Genomic DNA, 22,243 nt, shown 5'->3' on the forward strand with positions numbered 1-22,243 from the left:
CTTTTGTGATGGATCCCCATCCTCAGATTCAAATCTCAACCTGTGATACACAAGTCTTGTGGTTCTTCAGCCTGCCTCTTGTCGTCTGTAGAATGACAGCACTGCATCTAGTAGTGAATGCTAAGTAGTGTTCTGTAAGCTGGGGAACTTGTGGACTAATGGTGTCCAGCCTAGGTGATAGAGTGCATTTGCGTCACCACAAACTCTGCAGGCTCAGCAGCATCTGCAGGTTTCAAACCATGTAACAGGGCTTTTGTCAGATGTTGGCATTTCTCAGGACTGAGCCCACAGCAGACTGGGTCTGAGAATGGTCAGTTTAGTTGTTTCCTACAGCACGATACAGCTCAGGGAAACAGAAATGTGTGCATGTGTGTGTGCACGTGTATGTGTGTAAATATTAATGCCTAAGCTGTGGTAAGGAAGGCAATGCATACTAAAATAAACGAAGCCTCAGTTAGACTGCGTTCCACTGGGGCAGGAGCCACCCATGTTCCTCTTGCTGTCTGCTGCCTCTAGACAGTGCATAAATGAATACCATTTCCAGGTACTTGCACTGGTGTGCCTCAGTTTGCCTAAGCGCGGTGCTTTAGGGGATCATATCTGTATATAACATCCCTTTCGTGTCAGACAGGCACACTGGAGGCCGAGGACTTTGTCTGTGCTCCCACTTGCTTCCTCAGGCCCTTGTGCATGCTAGGCTAGTGCCCCGCACTGTGAGGTTACACCCCAGCCCTGGAGTGCAGTGCCAAGCTGAGAGCTCTGTGCTTCTTTCGGAAGGAATGAGACAGAGTGCACAGTGGTTTCCTCGTGTTGGTTTACTTACTGTCCATTAGACGATTGTGCTTTCTGGGGGGGACTCATCCATTTCTGCTCAGATAGGGCTTTTAAAATGACTTATTCTGTTTTTGTTTTTAATGCAAATCAAAGACTTTTAAAAAGAGACTTTTCCTGTCCACACAGTGGGTTAAAAAAAATACATACTTTTAGTATTTAAAAAATATTTTTCAAAGAAGAAAAAAAAAAGTCTCTGCAGACATGATATGGACGGCTGGTACTTTCAGAGTTTCCTTTTAAGTAGGCGTCCCGAAGGCGCAATCCGTGTTGTAGGCAGTAGGGCATTTCAGTTTTTATTGTTAACACTGTGACTCTTGCATTTGCTTTTCTTCTGGAGCAGCTTCTGCAGGCGCATGCCCCATCCACACCCAATGGCGAGAGCTGGCCCGTCGTTGGTCAGTTTTCAAGCATCGGCTCCCTGGGGCCTGATGAATCCAAGTGGCTGTGCTCCGAGTTTAAGGAGAGCTTGCTGGCCCTGAGAGAGGATGGCCGAACTCCGGGCAAAAGTGCAGTCCCTCTCCATCTGGTGAGCCCTCTTGCTCTAAGGAACAGTCTCCCTTGTCATAGACCATAGTGGGCGGGGGAGGGGTGCGGGGGAATGAGGGCGAGGTTTGTTCAGGAGCCTCGAATAGCCACAGACTTGCTGTGCTTTTCCATTCTTTCTTTCAAGTTGTCAAGGAATACCAGGCATCCCACTGCAGCAGAGCTTTAAGCTCTGTTAATTATGTAGAGACCTGTAAATTAATGATTGATTTTACATTTAATTTGATATTAATTTGGCATATCAGAGGGAAAACACGTAAATTAAAGTGTAATTTCTCATCAGTTATTTATAGTCTTCCAGGAGCCTAGTTACCAGTTTAGTTATTTTTTCAGTAAGATGGGGATTTTCTTTTAAGATATAATTTCTAAGTTTTTTGGTTTAATATCTTTCATTAAATTTTCCATTTTCTTAAAAACTAGTCAACATTCCTTTCTTTCACCATGACTCATGCCAAGTTTTTGTCTTGTCTTGCTTATTTTTAGATCTATCCCTCTGTGGAGAATGTGCGGACCAGCTTAGAAGGATACCCTGGTAACTGCTGGGGACTCGGTTGCAGCTTCTCTGTGTATTCCCAAAATGCTTTGGAGCATGTTTTGTTTTTTCTTTTGTTTTCACTGGAATTGGTTAGAAATGTAGAATGGTTTTCTATTATTCAGATGAAGCTAATGAAACCAATATTGTTGAGCCACGCGATGCTCCAAAGAAGAGCCGTGCAGACACCCAGTTTCACACTTACTCGGTAATCGTGTGCGGTGATTTGCCGAAGTTTTACTAGTAAGGTTTACTAGCATGTTGGGTGTCACAACAAGATCTCCAACTAAAGTGAGCTCCTCTGGCACCCACTGCTGCCTTGACGGCTAGGCTCACATCCTCTGCCTGTGTCTGATGTTCTACATAGTCCTTCCAGATTTACCTCCCAACACAGATACATGTAAGGCCTGGAGCTGGTGATTACTATTACCTTTTGTGTAGCTCAGTTGATGTGTCAATCTTAAGACTTCTTTTCTAAAAATCTCTCAACTTTATACTTCATTTCTCTTTTTCTACTGCTGAGCACTGAACTTTTAAACAGAGGCACCCTCCATAATGCCATCAGGTTATCAACAAAAGCCCCAGAGAGTATGCCTCTGGAAGAAACCCAGTCTGATTGGCATTCCCTGCCGGCTGGCAGCAGAATGCACTGAATTATGACTAATTTTTCCCATTTATTGCTTATGAAATTAGATGTGACCTTGCCAAAATAATCTTAATGAAGTTCAAAGTATAGTGGCTGTTCAGTGTTTTTTAATGGCAAAATAAAATTATTTCACTTTGACTCTGGGACATAGGTAGTCTTTTCTTCCTGTACTTCTAATAGGCTAGAGCTATTCAAAGTGCACTTTTAATGAGAGACAATGTGGCATTCTCAATGCAGCAATTTTATAAGTGGTTCTAAAATAGAATGTGTTTTTAGCTGTTTGCAGTAGGAGACAGGACATACTTTATTGGATGTTGGGAGTTGTTTAAAGCCCTCTCTGCACATAGTTTACTATGGGGAAGTTCCAAGATGTGTTTGGAAAGTCGCTGATGAATCTACAGTGGATTTTTCTTACAAAAAGAAAAAAAGGCAGAAGTGTTTCTTATCTTCAGTTCTGAAGAACCTCCTCTGCCACCTGTTTGAAAATGGCAGCGTGTAAAGGCAAAGTAGGCAGGACTGAATTTGTCACTCATTGCTCCCCCAGATGTCTTGCCTGGGACAAAAACCTAGTGACGTTCTTCATACCTGCCTCTGGGTTTAAGACAGGCCCAGATGCTATTATCCCCTCTGCACAGTTAAGTAAGACCTTTTCTTTTCCAATAGTAAACTGTCCAGAAGAAAGAAGCCCATAAAGAAAATATACCCAATTTGAGTTCTGGTAGTGTAGGCCCTTGATCCCAGCTACTCTGGAGGCTAAGGCAGGAGGATAACAAATACAAGGCCACCCTGGCCTACAGAGTGAGATCCAGGCCAGCTTGGACAAGTAAGTAAGTAGAAAGTAAGAAAGTGCTGGGGTATAGCTCAGCGGTGGGGTCCTTCCTCGCCTGTGTGAGCCCCTAGACTCAATCCTCAGTGCCACGACAGAACCACAGACACAGGGAGAGATAGCCATATGCCTAATGCAAGCATGGTTGGTTTCTTCAATGAGCTGTTTCTTAAGATGAAATAATAGAAGCCGTTGTTCTTCATTCACCTCCTTACTATTAATAGGGAGTTTCTTCTTAATTATATTTCATGATATTGTTCATTATATATTCATTAATTACATTTCATTCTTTCTGTTTGTTTTCCCTCTTTTAAAAGCTGGGGGCTCTCTTCCCTATAGTATCCAGACGGCTGAAAAGCAGAGGTGGCTGCACTCCTACTTCCAGTAAGTGACGGGGCCTCAGGGCTGCTCTTGCTTCCCTGAGATGAGACTGTTGTGTCAATCTGCTCTTTAAAAAAAGGACCTTACATAATACAGCTATATTCTTTCATCTGCATATGTTAGGGATGGAAATAATTTAAAACAAGGTCTTGAAAAAATTTTGGAATAGGTTTTTAATACCAGAGTAAAATTTATCTCTGTTGGCAGGCAAAAAAAAAAAAAAAAAGATAAATAAAAGATCATGTTGGGTAGTTTATAGTTTACATAAGCAGCGTGTAGTTGAGTTTGCTGAGCATGAAGTGTAGCCATCCTGACCATGGTATGTAGGGGCCCACACTTGGTGCGGGTAGAGCCCAGGCCTCTGTCTCCAGGATGAAGATGGCGCTTGTTATACCAGCAGAACTCAGTAGGCGAGGGTAGGCGGGGAAGGAAAGGCTCGCCCTTCCCATCTTCCAGCTCCAGCACTTGGTCATCCGAATGTTCTAGACTCACCCCTGAGTCTTACTCCCATAGAGGCTTTTCAGCTGAGCAGCCAGAAATGAGAGTAGGAGTCTTTCTGTAGCCTTCTTCTGAGACTCCTGTTGGCCTGTGCATCCCTGTCGTGGTCTATCCTGACAGCGCACTTTTATGTTGGCTCCTTTCAGTTCAGGTTCCTAGGGTCACTCAGATGAAGACAATGGTGGCCCTCTTAATCCTGATTCTGTGCTGGCAAACTGCCTGTTAGTTGAAGGATTATCCTCTTCCGAGCCAGAAGCACTGCCTCGCAACAGAGGCCACTACGCCTTGGAAACTTAGTCCTAAAGTGAGGGAAAAGTCAAATCAGTATTTAAAGCCAAAACGAGAGCATTGCTGTGTTACCTTCTTGCCTCCTTAGCCCTCACCTGTGACAGGCTGGGCTCTACTCACTTGGAATCATTGGAGAAGCTTCTGTGGGAACTCTGCTTGGTAGTGTGCCCTAGGGTATTTTAGCTTCCTGTTTCCAAGAGCTCACAGCCCAGCCAAAGACCTGTGTACACACATGCAGACAGCACAAGGAAATCAGTGTAGTACACGTGTGCATACATGTTTGTGCACTGTGTGTGAAAGGACAAAAGGCCCTACCTACGTCCACAGGGTCTGATGCTTTTGTGGCTACGGCTAAGTTTCCTTGTTTGGCGTCCTCACTTTTCAGAATGATTCTGTGTTCTTCTGTTGCCTGAACAGAGTTTCGTCAGCCACCACTGTCAGAGTCTGAGCTCCTGCTGTCTTTTTAGATTGGGTGCTGCCTTTCATGCCTAGTATAAGAATGTTGCCTGTCTTGAATTATTTCCTAATTTGTGTTTTATGTCTCTCCTGTCACTAGCAAGTGGTCAGCAGAGACATCCGGCCGAAGCAATGCCATGCCACATATTAAGACGTACATGAGGCCCTCACCAGACTTCAATAAACTGGCTTGGTTCCTTGTCACAAGGTAAAAGGGCTTTATATGTTTCATGGGAGGCCTTGTGACTTCTGCTCTGAAATGGAGTGGAGTCTTAAAAAGTGTCCTGTGAAGTGCCATCAGTTTTCAGCCTGCTTCTGTCACTGAGCCTGAAAGAGACCTGTAACTAATGTCTTACTGAATGTGTGATCATTGCCTGATTTTATTTTGTCCCTCTAGATATCTATACGATTTGAATAAATGTTGGATTTATTTCTTTTTATATGCTGTAATCGTAATAACAGTGATTACACAAACTGACATTTAGGGTAAATACAGAAGAAACATAAAATGTTAAAATTGATACTTTTTTTCTTTTGTTAGCTTCTCTTTTAGATAATTAAAACTTGAGCAATCAAATCTCTTATGTTCCCTTTTTAAAACATCTTTATTATGATATAATTCACATTATAAATCTTAAATGTGCCTTAAAATCTACAGTTTAAGTTTAAACATGTTAACAAAGTTGTACATCTGTTGTCACAATCTAATTTTAGAATATTTTATTCTACCCCTAAGTGGAACTCCTTACCCACTGACATTTTTTTCTCTCTCACTCTCTTTCTCTCTCTTTTTTTTTTAAAGATAAATTGCTTTGCCCTTTGGAAAGTAGAGCTGTGAGACGTTAATACCTCACTCCTAGTCAGAACACAGCCACTGGGCATCTCTTTGTGATTCTGTAACCTAATTGGTGTCAATCACAACTAATTAAACAATCACAGAGCAGAATTAGTGCTTTAAGAATGACTGAAGAATAGAAAGAACTGTATCAGTTTTTGTGGCTAACATTTGTGCCTGGGTCAGGTGATGACCCAAAGAGATGGTTGATAAACACAGTGCCAGAGGGCATTCTAAAGACCTGAAGCCTCAGAGCATCATGGAAAAGCAGACTTCGAGTTCTAAAAATAAACATTTGGGCTGTGTTTCTGTCATTTAGCAGCTATATAATCTTGGGGAATTTATGTTATCTATGTTTGTGTCTTAGTTATAAAAAAGGAAGAGGTAATGGCCACTTTGAGGGTTCCTGTGATTGCTAAATGAGGTGACCTATTGGGTACCTGGAATGGAGCCGGTCCTCTATGTGGTGTTGGAGGTGGTTGTACGTGATAGAAGTGGTTGTACATAGTGAACAGACATACGTGCAGGCAAAATGCTCAGATACATTTTTTTTTTTCATTAATGAATGTCTGATCATTAAGCCACCTTCAATAACCAACTCTAAGCTTGTGTAGAGCCCAAGTCATCGTCTTTAAAATTTTACAATACTCAATGTCTTTCTTTTCTTTTATGTAGATATTTATTTTGTTGAAACAAGTTCTCATGATATAACTCAGGTTGGCCTTAAACTCATGGTAGTCCTTCTGATTCTTCTTCCCCAGTGCTGGAATTACAGGCCTGAGCCACATACCAGACACATATTGGTGCCTATGTTTGTGTGTGCGTGCTTGTGTGTGTGTGTGTGTGTGTTGTGCACACATATATATGGGATAAGGTCTCACTGTGTATCTCTGGAAGGCCTGGACCTGGCTGTAATACCAGATTGGCCTCAAACTCACAGAGATCCACCTACCTCCATCTCCTGAATGCTGAGATTAAAGGTGCGTGCCAACATGCTCAGCATGTATTCCAGTAGGTGTAGACACAGACTATACCGTTTCTTCATTCAGGAAGTCTAGTAACCCTATATGTAGGATCTATGTGAGTCTCTGTGATTAATAATTGTATAGAAAATGGTCCATGTTAAATAAGAGCACTAAATAGTGTATTTTTTTTCCCATATTTTCACTACCTGCTTGTTGAGAGAGTGAAGTGTCCATCAAGACCTCATGATCATCAGATGCTGAATGTTCTCTCCATTTCAGGCACTGTCTGTATTTTATAGAAGGCAAGAAACAAAGTACCTCCTCTAGTGTGAGTCTTTATTTGAGGTATAATAGCTTAAGCAGGGCCAGTAGTATATTAAAAAAAGGAGGAGGGAAAGGAAGGAAGGAAGAAAGGAAGGAAGGGTGGGTCAGATCAGGCCTGTAGCAGATGAGATATATATTTGGAGCATGTCTGAGGGGGTCAGAGAAAGTGGCCTTAGGAGGCTGATGGAGGAGAATCCACCAGCCCAACAAGGGAAGAACATACTGGTCAAAGGGAACAGCTCCAAAAGGTTCTCAAGCTGAAGGAAGTGTGGAATGTTGAGCTGTCCCTGTACTGCTATGCAGAGCTGGGCCAGATAACAGGAGGCCCTGAAGTGCCGTGACATCATCTAATGAGTGCACTGAAAGCTAGGTCAGGCTGCTGAGTGCAGAGTGGCTGCTTAGGAGAGAGCGGACGTGGGCAGCTGAGTTGGGCAGTCTGCAGAGCCTGTGCTCTTTATAGGGAAGAGCTGGTAAAAGCAAGCTACCAGAGGTCTGGGAAGACTCACCATGTGCAGCATACTTCCAAATCTCCTTCAAGGAACCACGTTGAAACGATGAGACACACACCAGTGCAGAGGTCAGCACAGCCAGCCTAGACTGCAGCTCGGCCTCTTAGAACTCGTGAGTCACTGAACCCCAGCAAACACATCTCCTGAAACACAAAGGCAAGGTACAAAAGTGCTGGCAGTGTCGTGGGGAGATGAGTTATACAAGCACTTGCCACCAGGAGCTGACGAAATGACACTTCCTTAAGGAAGCTGGAGTCTTAGCAGCCATAGTTATAAGTAACAGTGCTTGTTCGTTGTAAGCATGTATAACAGCAGCTGCTGTAAGACTGTGGTATTCACCCTTTATGGTACCACCTTAGTCTGTAAACTCAGCGATAGCAAGAACTGGGCTAACCTCAGACCCATCAGCAGATCTGCGCTCCTTCTGGGTGATCATGGAGGTCCTAACCAGCACAGAAGAAACAGCTGTTGTTTCTGCTTGGCAAGCATTTGAAGAAAGGGGCAGGAGAGAGAGCTGACCTCACCTGTCCCTTTCCGTCATCTCAGCGTTTTGTGAGGTGGCATGGACCTCTCCTAGACAAGAAGTAAAGCTGTCTACTGAGGTGGCTTCACCAGCTACTCTGCATCGCCTGGATGATGCTGTGGGAATAGAGGAAAGCTAAGTTGAGCTTCTTGTTCCTGTGGTATTTACAGTTAAATGAAAGAGACTAAGCAGATCATGCCAGATGAATTATTTGATCCTATAGTGCTTTTCTGACTATTCTGCAAGGTAGATTCTTCTCCCCATGTAGTTCCTGAACTTGCAGTCATCCAGCACTTGACTTAAACATGGCTTCCTCAGCTAGTTGGATTCTGCAGTCTCCTGGACGTTTACATCACCAACGTGCCTTTCCCTTCTCTGTGGTTACTTATGTGCTTCCTCTCTAGGCTGCGACGTGAAGCCTAAATCCATCTTGTTTAGCCTATCCCAGCGCCTGAGTGCAGGAGATGCTCTGGGCAGATTTCTCAGCAGGGTTAATAGTGAAGGCAGAGTTGAAGTGGTAGTGGTGACAGCTGTGCCTAGACCCCATGCAGAGTAGGTTAGGGAAGAAGCCTCAGAGATGACTCCTCAGCCAGAAACATAGCTGATAGGTAGATGGCCTGACATCATTGTCAGCACTATGGAAATGAGGAGACAGCTACAGGAGGGTAGCAGATTTGACTGCAGGGCTAACTCACTGATAAAGGCCCTGTATAGAGTTTGTGAGGTCCTGGGCTCCATCCCAAGCACACATCAAAGTAAGCCTAATTGCATACTTACTGTGAGACCTTCAAGAGGGATTGTTGTCCACAGAGGTTTGAGGGATTTTTTTTTTTTTTTTGTGGTGGTTGCTGTAACTTTTGGTGAGGTTTTAATTTGGTTTACTTTGGTTTGGTTCTTTCTCGGGCTCATCACTGATACCATAAGGCTTAGTGACTTTTCTCTCTGGGAGCAAGCAGAGCAGGCTGATACTGAAGAGCATCCAGGACATACACAATAAGAGGATTTCTCATAGCCATGCATGGTGACACAGACATGTAATTCCAGTCCTCCAGGGCTTGAAGCAGGAGCATCACCATGAGGTCAAGGCCAGCCTGGGCTATAAGTCAAGACCAGTCTCAAAACAAAAAAAAGCAAAACAAAACAAAAACAAAGGAGATGAGGTTTTTCATATGTTCCATCGCCAGCAGGCCATCTGCCCTGATTGAAGAGCCATTGACTGTAATAACCTTCCTTCTACATTAAAAAAGATGAGTTATCCATTCATTCTGGACACTGTTCTTAGCCAGTTATCCAGCGCATCTGTTGATTTACTGAGCACTTAGTAAATGCCAAGCACTCTGCTAGGTGCTGGCGATATAGTCATCAACAGCCATTGACCTGGTTCTGGTGGTGGGAGTTACATAGAAGCAAACAAACTTACTCACACAGTCAAACCGGGGTGAGGGTGAGAGAGGAAAATCAGACGGAATGGTAATTTAGGTGACATTTATTGGAAGTCTTCAGGACCAGATGAAGTTCGGGAAGATCACATGATACATGTGCAATCCTTTAACTTCTCTGAGGGTGTCTGGACCAGTTCCCCCATGATAACTGTTTTGGAAGAGGCAGCTTCTGCTACTCAGTAAGATCGAGTTTTGCTGTCTCATTACATGAATTAAGAAAAGGCTTTTGCAAATTGACTTAAGTTGCTTGTAAAGTTGAGGTGCTATGTCATCCTTACAGTCAGTCAGTAATCACAGAGAAGTTAAGCAAGGCACATGGACGGCCAGCCAGTGGTTCCATCACCCACTCCACTGTGCGTAGGATGGTATGGGCCTAGGTAGGTGCCGCTTCGTAAATTGGAGGGTCAGAGAAGGCCTTGTTGATTCCTTTAACTGACAACTGGAAGCGAGGTAGGTTCTATGTTTGTGGATAGCAGGAGAGCAAGGCAGGATTGGGAGGGAGGGAGCTCAGGGAGCAGCTTGTGGCCAGCCTGTTTTTCTTTTTTCTTTCTTTTTTTTTCCCCCATGTTAAGGGCAAAAGTTCCTGAGGCTTTACAAGACCAGCCTGGGAGACAGTTATGCATCAGTGAATTTTTTTATTTGAATTGGCTGGAATCCACATGTGCTTTTAGAAGGTTTATTCAGGGCAGAAAAGATGGCTCAGTAGTTAACAGCGTGTACTGCTCTTGGCAGAGGACCCAAGCACGCGTGTTGGGTGGCTTAGAGTCACTTGCAACTCCAACTCCAGAGAGTCAAATGTCCTCTCCTGGACTCTCTGGGCACTTGCATTCATGTGTATTTAACCTCTCTTCCACTTACCCCACCACACACAATTCAAACTAAAACTTTTTTTTTAAGACACTTTATCCATGGAACTTTTTAGAATAAGGGTTTTAATATACTCAACTTGAGCTTATATAAAAATAGTGTGTTTCTCAACAGAGCACTATTGGTATTGATTCAAAGTATTCAATAATGTGTAAAGAATTGATAAAAATGATAGTCTTAGATTATCAGGATCTTAAAAGATCTGAGTTTCTCATCTACAAAAAAATTCATCACCTTTGAGGTGTGCTTTGCTCTGGTATTTACTGTCCATGTCTTTTGATCTCTTATTTCCCAACCAGCTGTAAGTGAGGCCTTGAGGCTTTTTCCTACAAAACAAAGAGGTTTAGACTCAAGTTACACATTCCTCTCCCCCCACACACACACCTTTAAAAAAATATTAATTTATGTGTATGGGTATTTGCCTAAATGTCAGTGTGTGTACCACATGCATGCAGTACCTTTGGAGGCCACATGAGGGCATTTGGATTTCCTGGAACTGTGAGCCACCATGTGGGTGTAAGGTCCAACCTGGGTTCTCTGGAAGAGCAGTTAGCGCCCTTTGCTGCTAAGCCATCTCTCCAGTCCCCTCTTTTAAACGTGTCTGTAGTTTGAGATAGGGTCTCACTAAGTCATGTAAGTTATCAGCCCTCTGTGTCAGACTCATGAGTAGCTAGGGTTAAAGGGAGGCACCGCCATGTGCATTCATGTGTGTTCATTGTGGGCTGCTGAGGCAATCATGATAAACACAGATGTATGGTTTATACAGCATGTCCCTTTAGGTCTCTGTTTTATTTATTTAATGAGCAGCATACTGCAAGGGTAAAGTGCGTACCCCAGTAACGTGGTTCTATTGTCAGTTATTGTCTAAAGTGCGTACCCCAGTAACGTGGTTCTATTGTCATTTATTGTCTACACTCTGTCACTGTGTGTAGTAGAAACTTTATACGGTGGCAATGTATTGGGTTCATCTACCACAGCGTCACCATCCACTCTACCATGGCTGTAGTAACTAGACAATAGGGATGGGGGCTCTAGTATATTATCATGGATCACCATCATACATGCTGTCCATGTGTACTGAAATGCCTTTGTGTGATGTATCACTGGGCTTGAATAAGAACCGTTTAATGACTATTTCCTTCTTCACGTTGTTAATGTAGGTACACAATAAAAGATATAGGCAGATTGCCCACTATTCCTATGCCTGCCCCCTAGCCACTGTTCTCTCCAGTCTGAAACCATTACCACTGGCTGCCCGGGTGCTTCAAGTTCAATACCCTGTTCAAGCCTAGCACCTTCAGAATGTGATATTATCTGACCGTATATTTGAAGAAATAATATAAGACAAGATGCAAAGATCAGAGTCCCAACTTGGATTGCCATTTACTGGTCTTGCCATTTACATTTTGGGAAAACTCATTTATAATATGGGCATTTTATCTGATGTAATGGAATGTTCCAAGGGTGGTGATAGACCATCTATGAGGATGTTGCCCATTAAGCTATATAATGTATTTAATATTAGTTTGTTAGTCCTCTTTAGATTCATGAAATCAGATCTAAAGTCTTTATCTGGTTTGCATATATAACAGGTTAACATACAGTGTGTGACTTAAAGACTTGTCTGTGGAGACTAGAGAGCTAGCTCAGTGGTAAAGAGTGCTTACTGCTCTTGCAGAAGACCAGACCTGACTCAAGTTACTCACAATTGCTAACAACTCCAGTCCCATGGGATCCAACACTGTCTTCTGGCTTCCACAGATTTCTGCATATGCGTAACATGCACAGAAGTGTGATTGCAACACACACTCACACATATACACAAACACACACATCATTTTTTAAAGACTTGTCTTTAGATGACATTTAAAAAAAACACCTCAGTTTGAGGCTAATTTGATAATTGATAAGAATTACCCAACTTTAAGACAAGTACTTTCTTCCCGCCTTTAATCCCACTCAGGAGGCAGAAGCAAGAAGATCTCTAAGTTCAGGTCCAGCCTGATCTACAGAACTAGCGCCAGGGCAGACAGAGCTACACAGAGAAATCCTATATCAAACAAACAAATAAACAGAAGACAAGTACTTTCCACCAGATATCTGAGCTTCAGAAATTTAAAAGCTGGCAGTTTAGTTTATAGCTAGTTTGATGCTAGGTTGGCTATTTTCTCTTTTGTCTGGCTGTTTGCTTTCATGGCAAGTGCTGTATGGTCTTAATAAGATTTTCTTTCCATCTGTTTTGATCCTACCATGAAATCATCCCTTGTTTGATGAGCATCCTGTTGTTAACAGAAATTACCAGTACATGACGACAAATACAGTCACCACATTTTTACTGCAGCATCAAGTAAGCAAGAAGCTGAGCTTTAGGAAGAAACCTTGACTAAGATAAGATTGGGCCTTAGTGTAGTTGGCAAACCTGATGAGAACAATTATGGAAGCTATGCATTGTGGGAGGCAAGAAATAAGGTGGTTACTAACACTGGCTGGAGCACTGTTATGGTTGCCTAGCAACTGACAGGCACTGTTTGATAGAGATGGAGCAGAAATGTTGGTGCTGCCACTCAGAGAAAACGAGAGAAGTGCTTGACTACAAAATCGCTGTTGGCTTTTCGGAGACTCATAAAAGGCATTCTTCTCCTCGGCTGCAGTGCTGTTCTGTTCTCCTCCTCCCTGCTGTCTGCTCCTTAGAGTGTGAAGCACCCGGCTTTTGTCCCTTCCTTTGTCTGTGGTTTTTGGAGGAAATCAAATTGGATCACACAAAAGAATACTTGTAGATGTTATGTGGTAGACTCGGTTGCCTGGTGCTCCAAGATAACCAGGATACTTTGTTACAAATAATGTTATCAGCCCTACAGACTTCCAATGATTCCCTTTGTACTTCAGAGATGATTCAAGGCCACTGACCACCTTTGCTTTCTTGCATTCTGGTACAAGCAGAGCAAAGACGGCATTTCTTTGTTTATGCCCATGTGAGCCAGCCTCCAGAAACATTATCCCTGGTGAGAAAATGTTTGAGACTATCCCCTAGGGTCTGGAGGTTTTTGTATGCTGACACTCAGTAGTCATGAGGTATACCGCTGGCTTGAGATGGGATGCCTGTGTCGGCCCCCACCAAGGACTGGCTTCCAGAGAAAACCAGTATAGATCAGGGAAGAAACGTAGAGAACTTAAATAGTGCATGTCAAATGACCCAGTGTGAACGCTGCGAAGGCCTGAAATTCAGGCCCAGATCATCCAGCATAGATATTTTGTGCCTAAGCTTTAGTTGTGGATAATAAATAAGACAGGTGTGACCCTTGCACCCAGGAGCTTGGAGTCTAGTCAGTGTCATCCCACTGACCTCTGCTTTGGGAACGACACTGCTGGGGTGAAGCACTGGGAAGAGCTCCTAGACTCCTTGCTTGGTGAAGCAGCAGCTACCCAGTTTCCCTCCTCCCTACTGTTCCTGTTGCTACTGGGCAAGACCTCACTGATCTCCCTCCAGGCCTGATTGATACCAAGGGTGCCTTGGCTTCCCACCTAGCTTGGTTTTAATTTCTGGCCCAATCAGACAAAAGTCTGTAATCCCAACTACTCAAGAGGCTAAAGCAGGAAGATTACAGGTTCAAGGCCAATCTGGGCAACTTACTGAAACCCTATCTCAAAATTAAAAAAATGAAAATAAGTGTGAGAATATAGTTCAGTGCCTTATATATGTGAGGCTCTAGGTTGAATCTCCAGGACCACGCCCACCTCAAACGGTTTTCCACCCATGGCTGTAGCTTATGGCCTTTGCAAAGCAAGTCAGACTGTAGTGTAGTCATTGGGCCTGCAGTGAAATAGCACATCAGGATAGTGGGTACCCGGAGCAGCAAAACCACTTCCTTCATATCCAGGAAGCAAAGAGGAGTGGGGAGGAAGAGGAGAGACTAGAGCCTCAGAATCTCCCTCAAGGGCCTACATCCAATGACCTAAAGCCTCATACAAGGCCACCTCCCAGATCTTTAGCTCATGGACATTTGGGGCACATTTGACCAAATCCTACTGCTCATCAAATCCTCTCCTAAAGCTGCATACAGTGTTTCCCTGTGAGGGTGATCTCTATCTCCTCTAACCCTCCTCCCTGCTGTCCATCAGTGCCCCCATGGATGCCCCTCACTGCCATAGCAAACACACCCACTGAACACACACACCCCCTGATCAATCTATCAGTAGTCACAGATCAGCTGTCAATATCCCATCCCAAGGGCCACACACCCAGCATGCTATCTATCCCTAGTAGTGTGCTCACTGCAGAAGAGATGAGTAAAAAACTGAACAATCATAGGACACTTAACGGTGTTGGACAAGAGAACAAGCCAGATGACTCAGGCTGGGTTGCCATTTGCTTTTGCATGATGTGGCTGACATTGGTATGAACAGACTGGGTGTTTAGAAGCCAGGGAATCTCAAATACTCAAGAAATGTCAGCTGCCAGTATGTGACTAGAAAAATGGGCACTGAGTGAGCGTGCAGAAGTGTTTTAGGAGAGCACTGAAGTTCTTGGCATCACACCCCAACAAAGCCTGGCACAGAACACATACCCAGTAGACAACTTGTTGAATAAATGAACAGAGGCAAGACACACAAAACCTGTTGGGCAGCAAAGAATAAGACCCCCGGAATTGGGAGCCAAAATAGATTGTCTCTCTCTGTAAGTCAGTTGTCTCAAGTTGTTTGTTACTCTGATGAATGGGATAGGTTTCAGGGATGCTTTAGGTAGAGGAAGTCATGAACTGAAGGAGAAGACCGTGAGCGGGCACAGAGCACTGTATAGGGAGGTGTGGGGAAGAGCCTAGAAAGTTGTTAGGACCAGCTTTGAGGCAAGCAAGAGATTTTAGACTTTCTGGTTAGGGATCACTGAAGGCTTTTAAACAAGAAAGCCAGGTGATCCACAGCGCTTTGTTAATATTACTGAGTGTGTCTCATATTCAGATATATTGTAACTGCCATATTTATGATAAATTTCACTGCCGACCTTCTGAGATCTCCATGGCCTCAGTGTTACTACACCTATCTGGATGTAGAAACAGATGCAGGGTATAGTCTGTTAATCTTACAGATGGTTAAGCTGAATCTTGAGTCTGTCTTTTTTTCCTCCACATTTTACTGTTTTTTTGGGGAGAGTCCATCTGTGGATGGACCAGGAGAACAGAACATGGAGGCAGGAAGTCCTCCTGAGACACTGATACATACTTCTAAATGTGGGACAGTGTGTGACAGTAGAGTGTGGCAAAAAGAGGAAGCCATTCACACAGCCTAGGAGTTGAGGGTCAGAGTGGTAGCAGGCTAAAAGCAGGAAGGAACACATGTCCCATAAGATGAACACAGTTCTGTTGTGATTGCCAATATTGTCAGGCTCTGAGTTGGTTACAAGTCATGAGAAGGCTGTTCCTCAGGCCATCTCAGTGGATGTCAGTAGCAAGCTAGTATTCTCTCTAGAACAATAATTCTTGGCACTATTCTTTGTGAAGCTCCGAAGGTATAGGAGTCCCAGCAGACTGTGCCACTATGGGACCAATGGAAATGAAGCCAAGGTACCAGGCTTCATAAACTCAGGTACATCAAAGGGTATTAGGTCTGAGAGGTAAATTAACCCAATGCTGGCCATACATTGGTCCTGTTGGTCTTCCATGGCTAAATAAACCCCCTACCATCAGCGGCCAACAGAGATTGTCCTTGCTGCTCTCTGCCCCTTTTCTTCTGTCCACTCAAGGATCACGCTCAATCTGTGCTGTTCACACTGTGTTCCTTGGAGCCCTGTAAGTTCTGAAAACTCCTTTTCAAGGCCACAACAGCGAACAAAGGGAGAAGAGCACAGGCAATTCCTGCCTCTTCTTTAGATACCAGTCTTTTGTTTGTTAAAAGGTTTCCTTTGAACAAAGAATTCTTCTGGCTTAAAAAAAAAATGAAGAAACTTTGAAAGTATGATTAAAGTATTTCATTTCCCAGGACCCACCTAGCAAAGTTTTATAGTTCTATATAGGAATGAAACTTCTTCATTCTTTCCTCTGTGCCCTGCTTCGTAGTTGCCTGGTCACCTTTGCCTGAGTGATCTCAGCAATCCTCCATCCTAACCAATGAGCACATGGTGGTGAATCCAGATGTGGTCTTCTTAGCTTCTCATAATTCTAGCTCTCCCACCAAGAGAGGTCCGCCCACCAAAACAATGGTGCGTTTCAGCAGATACCAAACCACCGAGTAGCGTTTGATTATCACACTGGCTGTGAGCCAGTACACGTTAAAAGTCTGTGCTATGGTGCCTTAATACTTGAAAAACAGTTTTTAAAAGAGGCCATACCATTGGTCCGGAGAGGTCAGTTGTCTTTTGTTTGTTTGTTTGTTTGTTTGTTTGTTTGTTTTTCAAGACAGGGTTTCTCTGTGTAGCCCTGGCTGTCCTGGAACTCACTCTGTAGACCAGGCTGGCCTTGAACTCAGAAATTCACCTGCCTCTGCCTCCCAAGTGCTGGGATTAAAGGCGTGCGCCACCACCACCCAGCTGAGGTCAGTTGTCTTTTTATTACACTTACTTATTTACGTTCTTACATGTGCGTGAGATCAGAGGATAACTTTAGGGGAAATCAGTTCTCTCTTTCTACCCTGTGGATCCCAGGGATCAAATTCATGTTGTCAGGCCCCTTGGCAAGTACCATGAGCTATCTCACCAGCCCAAATTGTGGATTGTGATTTTGGTTTTTTGTCTTATTAATTTAGTCTTTTGTTTTTAGTTTGTTTGTTTGTTTGTTTGGTTGGTTGGTTGGTTGGTTGAGTTAAGTCTAAGGCCCATGTGTCCTAGGCAAGCACTCTCTCACTGAGCTATATCCTCAGGTATAAGGAACTTTAACCATAATTCTTTTCATTTTGAGTCCTCGATGCTGATATGGTGGCCTCCGAAGTCCTTATTGCATCTGTGGAATCAAGGATAGATATTCCATTTAAAGACAAGAGTGATGTGCCCATGGAATGCCAGAGCCTTCCCTTGGAGTTTACTGCGTGTATGAGGCACTGTGCTAGGGGACCGTGGTTTGTCTGTGACTGGGAGACAAGGTGGAGTCTTGAAGTAGATTGCTGAGACTCCACTGGGCAACTTGTCAGAACATAGGATTGCAGCAGCCCACAACGAGGGCAGTGTTCCTGCAGCGCTATGCTCGCACTTGTCTGTCTGGAAACAGGTAAGGGTGCTGCTCTTCCTCTGTTCTTTCTGCTGGAATTCGTTTGTTACTACATCGTATAAGCAACAGTAACTTCCAAGCACGGGTGCTCCTTGCTAGTAGCTAATCTCTTAAGATTATTCAACATGTACAAATTTAATTTAGTCTTCACCATGCTATTCCGTAGCTAGTACATTATTCTGTAAGAACAACAGGGGACTTACATGTGTGTCCTATCTTATAACGTGTCTGTGTTGCTGACTTGGGGACTCGTGCTGTGGTTATGGCATCAGTGATGCAGCCTGGTGAGTGATGTGTAGACCCAGCTATACCAAAACTTTACAACTAGGAAGTCTGGGAAATCTATTTCCAGAATATTCTGTTGCTTAATGAATCACCCCAGAGGAAAGGGTCAGAGTCACTGCCCACAAACTTACAAAGTATTGATGTTGGTAGGCACTGTTTACGAACCTTATGTGGAAGACCCCTCATACCAGTGATAGGAGCCAGGCATCACTATACTTACTGCTAGGGAAGCTGAGGATTGGCAGGATAGCACTAACTGTGGTCAGAGTACACGTGATTCAGGCTCTGTGTATGCTGATCCTCTGTCTTCCTTTGCATTTTTCTAGGTGTTTAACTCTGCAGACATTTTCTCTAAATTTGACTTAAAATGTTTAAGTCCTCTCTCTACAAGCTTGGTTCTCTAACCACAAGTGTTAATCGGTTGTGTCTTCTAAGCTGTGTGAATCAGCCCCTTTTCCTGAATAAAGTAGATGTTCCTTGCCTGCCTGACAAATCCAGAATTCAGTGTTAGGAAGGATCTGGGGGCTGGAATAGCAGCCGACAGCTTCTGAAAGAGATGGAACTCATGGGGGAGGAAAGGACTCGGCTTATAAGGCGTGGGCAGAAGGACAAAGAGAGGATGTTTGTGATCTGTGGGAGTGTGGGTAATAAGTCATCATACGGTCAGAAGCAGAAGAATCATGGAAGGCAGCACCAGGGACTGATGTTGAAAAGTATGGATCCTGCCTTTCTGGAGGGTCTTGGATGCCAGGCTGTGGGATTTATTTGAGGCTTTGCTTGAAAGGATGTTTCCTGAGAACTGTAGCGTCAGCACAGAATGGGAAACCTGAGGCAGAGGAGCCATTTTGGAGTTCTATTGTAAGATAGAGAGACCCAAACTAGGGTCCTTATTGGAAACATGTTACAGACTACATTAGAAAACTGACTAAAAATCTTAACCTGTGAAGTCGATAAGTCCATCATGCCTGAGGTATTTGGGACTGACCAAATAAAACCGAACCAGAAGGAAATTAGCCTGAAACATGGAGGAACAGATAGGCAACCAACCTTTAAATACTGGGGGAGGCCAGGTGTACTGGTATATGCCTTTAATCCCAGTCTCAGAAATCAGAGGCAGAAGAATCTCTGAGTTCTAGGCCAGGCAGTATTATATAGTAAGACCTTCTCTTTTTAAAAAAAAAAAAAAAAAAAGTCTCCTAAACACTGGAGGAGATCTCTAGAATTCCTCTCCAGAGCCTTCGGGGAATTTTAAAACCCTGCCAATACCTAGATTTTAGCCCAGTGTGACCCATTTGAAACTCATTACCAGGAGCATGATAGTAAGTTTGTTATTTGAAGGCACGGACCTTATGACCATCTGTTAGAGCAATAATAAACCAAGACACACTATTCACACTAGTCAGACTTTCCATCTCTGTAACAAACACCTGAGAGAAAAGCTCACAGGAGGGGTTGTGTGCTTCGGCTCACCATATTAGAGGTGGCAGTCCACTCTGCAGGCCTTGGCCCTGCTGGGTCCACGGCCATGGTGAGGCCAAACATTGTGCCGGGAACATGTGGAAAAGGCTCACCACAGAGAGGACCAGGCACAGAAAGAGACAGAGGAGACAGGAGCAAGATGCCCCAAGGACCTGCCCCTAACAACTAACTAGTTCCAGCGAAGCCTCACCTCTTGAAGGCTCTGTTACCTCTAGAGTAACACCATGAGCCCAGGAAACAGGCTCATGGTAAGAGACACTTCATACTCAAATACTCAGAAAAGAAAGACGGAATGTTAAAACACGGTTTCACACAGGTAAACAGACACAATTAGAAATACTGAACACCACTCTTAATCAGAGCAATCCTAGTTGAAGATGTATTCTGTCTATTGGTATGCTCAATTGTCCTTGATAGTATCTACCACGTGTTCTCAGTGGCCCAAGAGCACTGTTGTACACTTGGAGAGATAAACTACATAGGGGAAGGTTTTAGAGGGAGATTTGACAGTGTCAGAATTCCAGCTTATGTGTTCTGAAATACAACATGAATCATTTATAGTGTGAGACTTTCTTTTCCTTCACAGTGAGATTTTTTTTTCCTTTTTTTTCGTGACATTTAATTGCAGTCCATAGAGGGAAACAGCAGCTCAGGGCAGTACACGGGCGTCTAGGACCAAAGCAGAGGAAAAGCATCGTGTAACGCCTGTGTGTGTTTGCAGAAGGTATGCTTCTGCGGGTGGTAGGGAGCAGATGACAGCAGCAATGGCCGTGGTCTGTCCCTCCCTCCTCACTACAGCTGCTCAGTCTGAGCTTCAGCAGTCACTGTTAACACTGTGACAGTTGTCTGTGCAAGTGTCCGTCCCCACCGCTGACATTCCCAGGGCTGTGGTAGCCCAAGCTTCAGTCTGTAAACCATGTCTTCTCTTTGAAAGGCTGCTGCCTAGACTTCTGAATAATTAAGATCCAGAGAAATGCTTCTTCAGCCAACGTGTCCCTGTAACAGCAGTCACCCTGAAGGGCATACAGCTTTAACAAAAATGTAACAATGAACCCAGTCAGCAACTCTGACGATGAACAAGCTGGTGCTGGCCGTGACAGCCGCTGCCTCACCAGTATTTAGACTCTGTGTGTTTCTCAGCAGGATGAATCCAAGAGAGAGTCTTAGAAGTGTTTGGAGGGTGACTGAGAGACAGCTGTCTTTTATAACACAGTCTGTTACTGTGTCACTGTGCACTGGCTTACTCTATTGTCATAAAGTGGGAGTTGAACCTGGTTCCCTACTTAGATCCTCCAAAGCTCCTCTGACTCCTGGGGCTCATCTGTGTTTATCTAGTTCTGGGATAAACAGTCTGTCTTCTCTTCAACACCCACCCAATGCCAGAGGCCACACAACCTGACCCGAGTCTCTGTGTTTGTGGCTTTAATTCATGCTCATGGTTCTAGCGTGTTGCTTTCACTTTGTCTAACCTTTATGTGGTCTTTTACCTGCTCTGTGAAGCATCCCAGCTCCTGGGTCAGCTCACAGAACAGTATCCTACCATAGCCTTATTAATCAGCTCCCACAATTTCAAAAGTCTTGGCAAATGCTTGCACAGACATATGTGTTAGATGCAGTGTTCTACCTCTACAGCCTCGACTTGAGCCTAACTGACACTCTCTGTCCTTCAAAGGTTGCTTTATTTTTTCACTATTACTTTATTAGTAGTTTGGGTGGTTTCTAGTGGACAGCAAAACGTGACACACCACGAATCCTACCCTTGCCTACAGCCACACCACCCTAAATGTGCCCAAGTTTATCTGAATCCTACCCTGTAGAATTGCACCCCTTAAAGAATGAAGTAATCCTTCCCTTTTTAATACTCAAGCACCAGTCCAGATATAGCAAGAGAAAGGACATGGACCTTGCACTTTGGGAAGAAGGTTTCTTGGTCCAGAGGGAAGCAGAAGAGAGCTGGAGGATAAAGGCAGTGGACAGTGGGTCTGTGTGGAAAATTGCAGCTGGGATGCCTTCTGAGTTCCAAGAACACAGAATTCTGCATGAACCTTGGGGATCACTTTGCCTTATAAAAGACACTGGTGGCTTCTCCTGCCTGTCTATACCACCCACACCCAGAGCAGACAGCATGAGAGATTGGAAATACATCCCCAGTCTTCCTGGCTGCCCCAGGTGCCAGTGACTCAACGCATTAGTCATAGTGTAAGAAATTATTAAAGATGACATTTCAAGGAATGTTGATTTGTCACCCAGACAACCTACAAGTGTCTTTCAAGTCTCCCAGTGCACAGGATAGAATTTTGAAGGCTGCAGATAGTTGGGATTCTGCTAGACAGCAAGTCCAAAACCAGGCTAGGAGGAAGCCATCTTACAGAGTGGACACTAACTCCTGTCATTTAGCCCTTTTAATAATGTGTAAGAAGTTCTCAGTAGTTACAGCTGGTAGGGCTGTTGTTTTCCCTTGGTGCTCACATAGCCTTCAGATATTCTAAGTGCTGGTCCTTGAGAAGAAGGCTTCCAGGTCAGTCCCGACAGGATTCCCCAGTGAGACCTGCAGCTGTGCGTGTATAGTGTCTTCAGAAGTACTTTACCTTCATATTCTGGGAGGTAACCAAGGACAATAGCAATACCCTATATTGTTTAGGGGTATGGTGGACTTTTCTGACCAACAGCTTGAAGGGAAATATCCCCTACCTGGCACTGGAGTTTTTGTTTGACAGTATACAGCACCTGAGGAACACCCTTCTGTGTGGAGAGATAAATATATATTTAAGCTTATAAAATACTAGGTTTCCCTGTAGCTTTTTCAGATATTTTCAA

At 43.9% G+C, this 22,243-nt stretch overlaps 1 protein-coding gene across 5 annotated transcripts in view; it reads left to right on the forward strand.

Moving 5' to 3' along the window:
- Positions 1-22,243, forward strand: part of Tdp1 (tyrosyl-DNA phosphodiesterase 1) — a 70,960-nt gene that overhangs the window by 26,473 nt on the left and 22,244 nt on the right. For all 5 annotated transcript variants that reach the window (XR_003712628.1, XM_028777313.1, XM_028777312.1 and 2 more), the window contains 4 exons: positions 1,175-1,360; positions 1,861-1,909; positions 3,699-3,765; positions 5,105-5,212. Coding sequence is in view for 4 of the 5 variants with exons in the window: in XM_028777313.1 (XP_028633146.1) it covers positions 1,175-1,360; positions 1,861-1,909; positions 3,699-3,765; positions 5,105-5,212 (410 nt within the window). In the remaining variant the exon portion in view is untranslated. The remainder of the gene's footprint in view (positions 1-1,174; positions 1,361-1,860; positions 1,910-3,698; positions 3,766-5,104; positions 5,213-22,243) is intronic.

The sequence above is a fragment of the Grammomys surdaster genome, unplaced genomic scaffold (genome assembly GCF_004785775.1).
Source record: "Grammomys surdaster isolate TR1022 unplaced genomic scaffold, NIH_TR_1.0 279, whole genome shotgun sequence".
NCBI lineage: Eukaryota > Metazoa > Chordata > Mammalia > Rodentia > Muridae > Grammomys > Grammomys surdaster.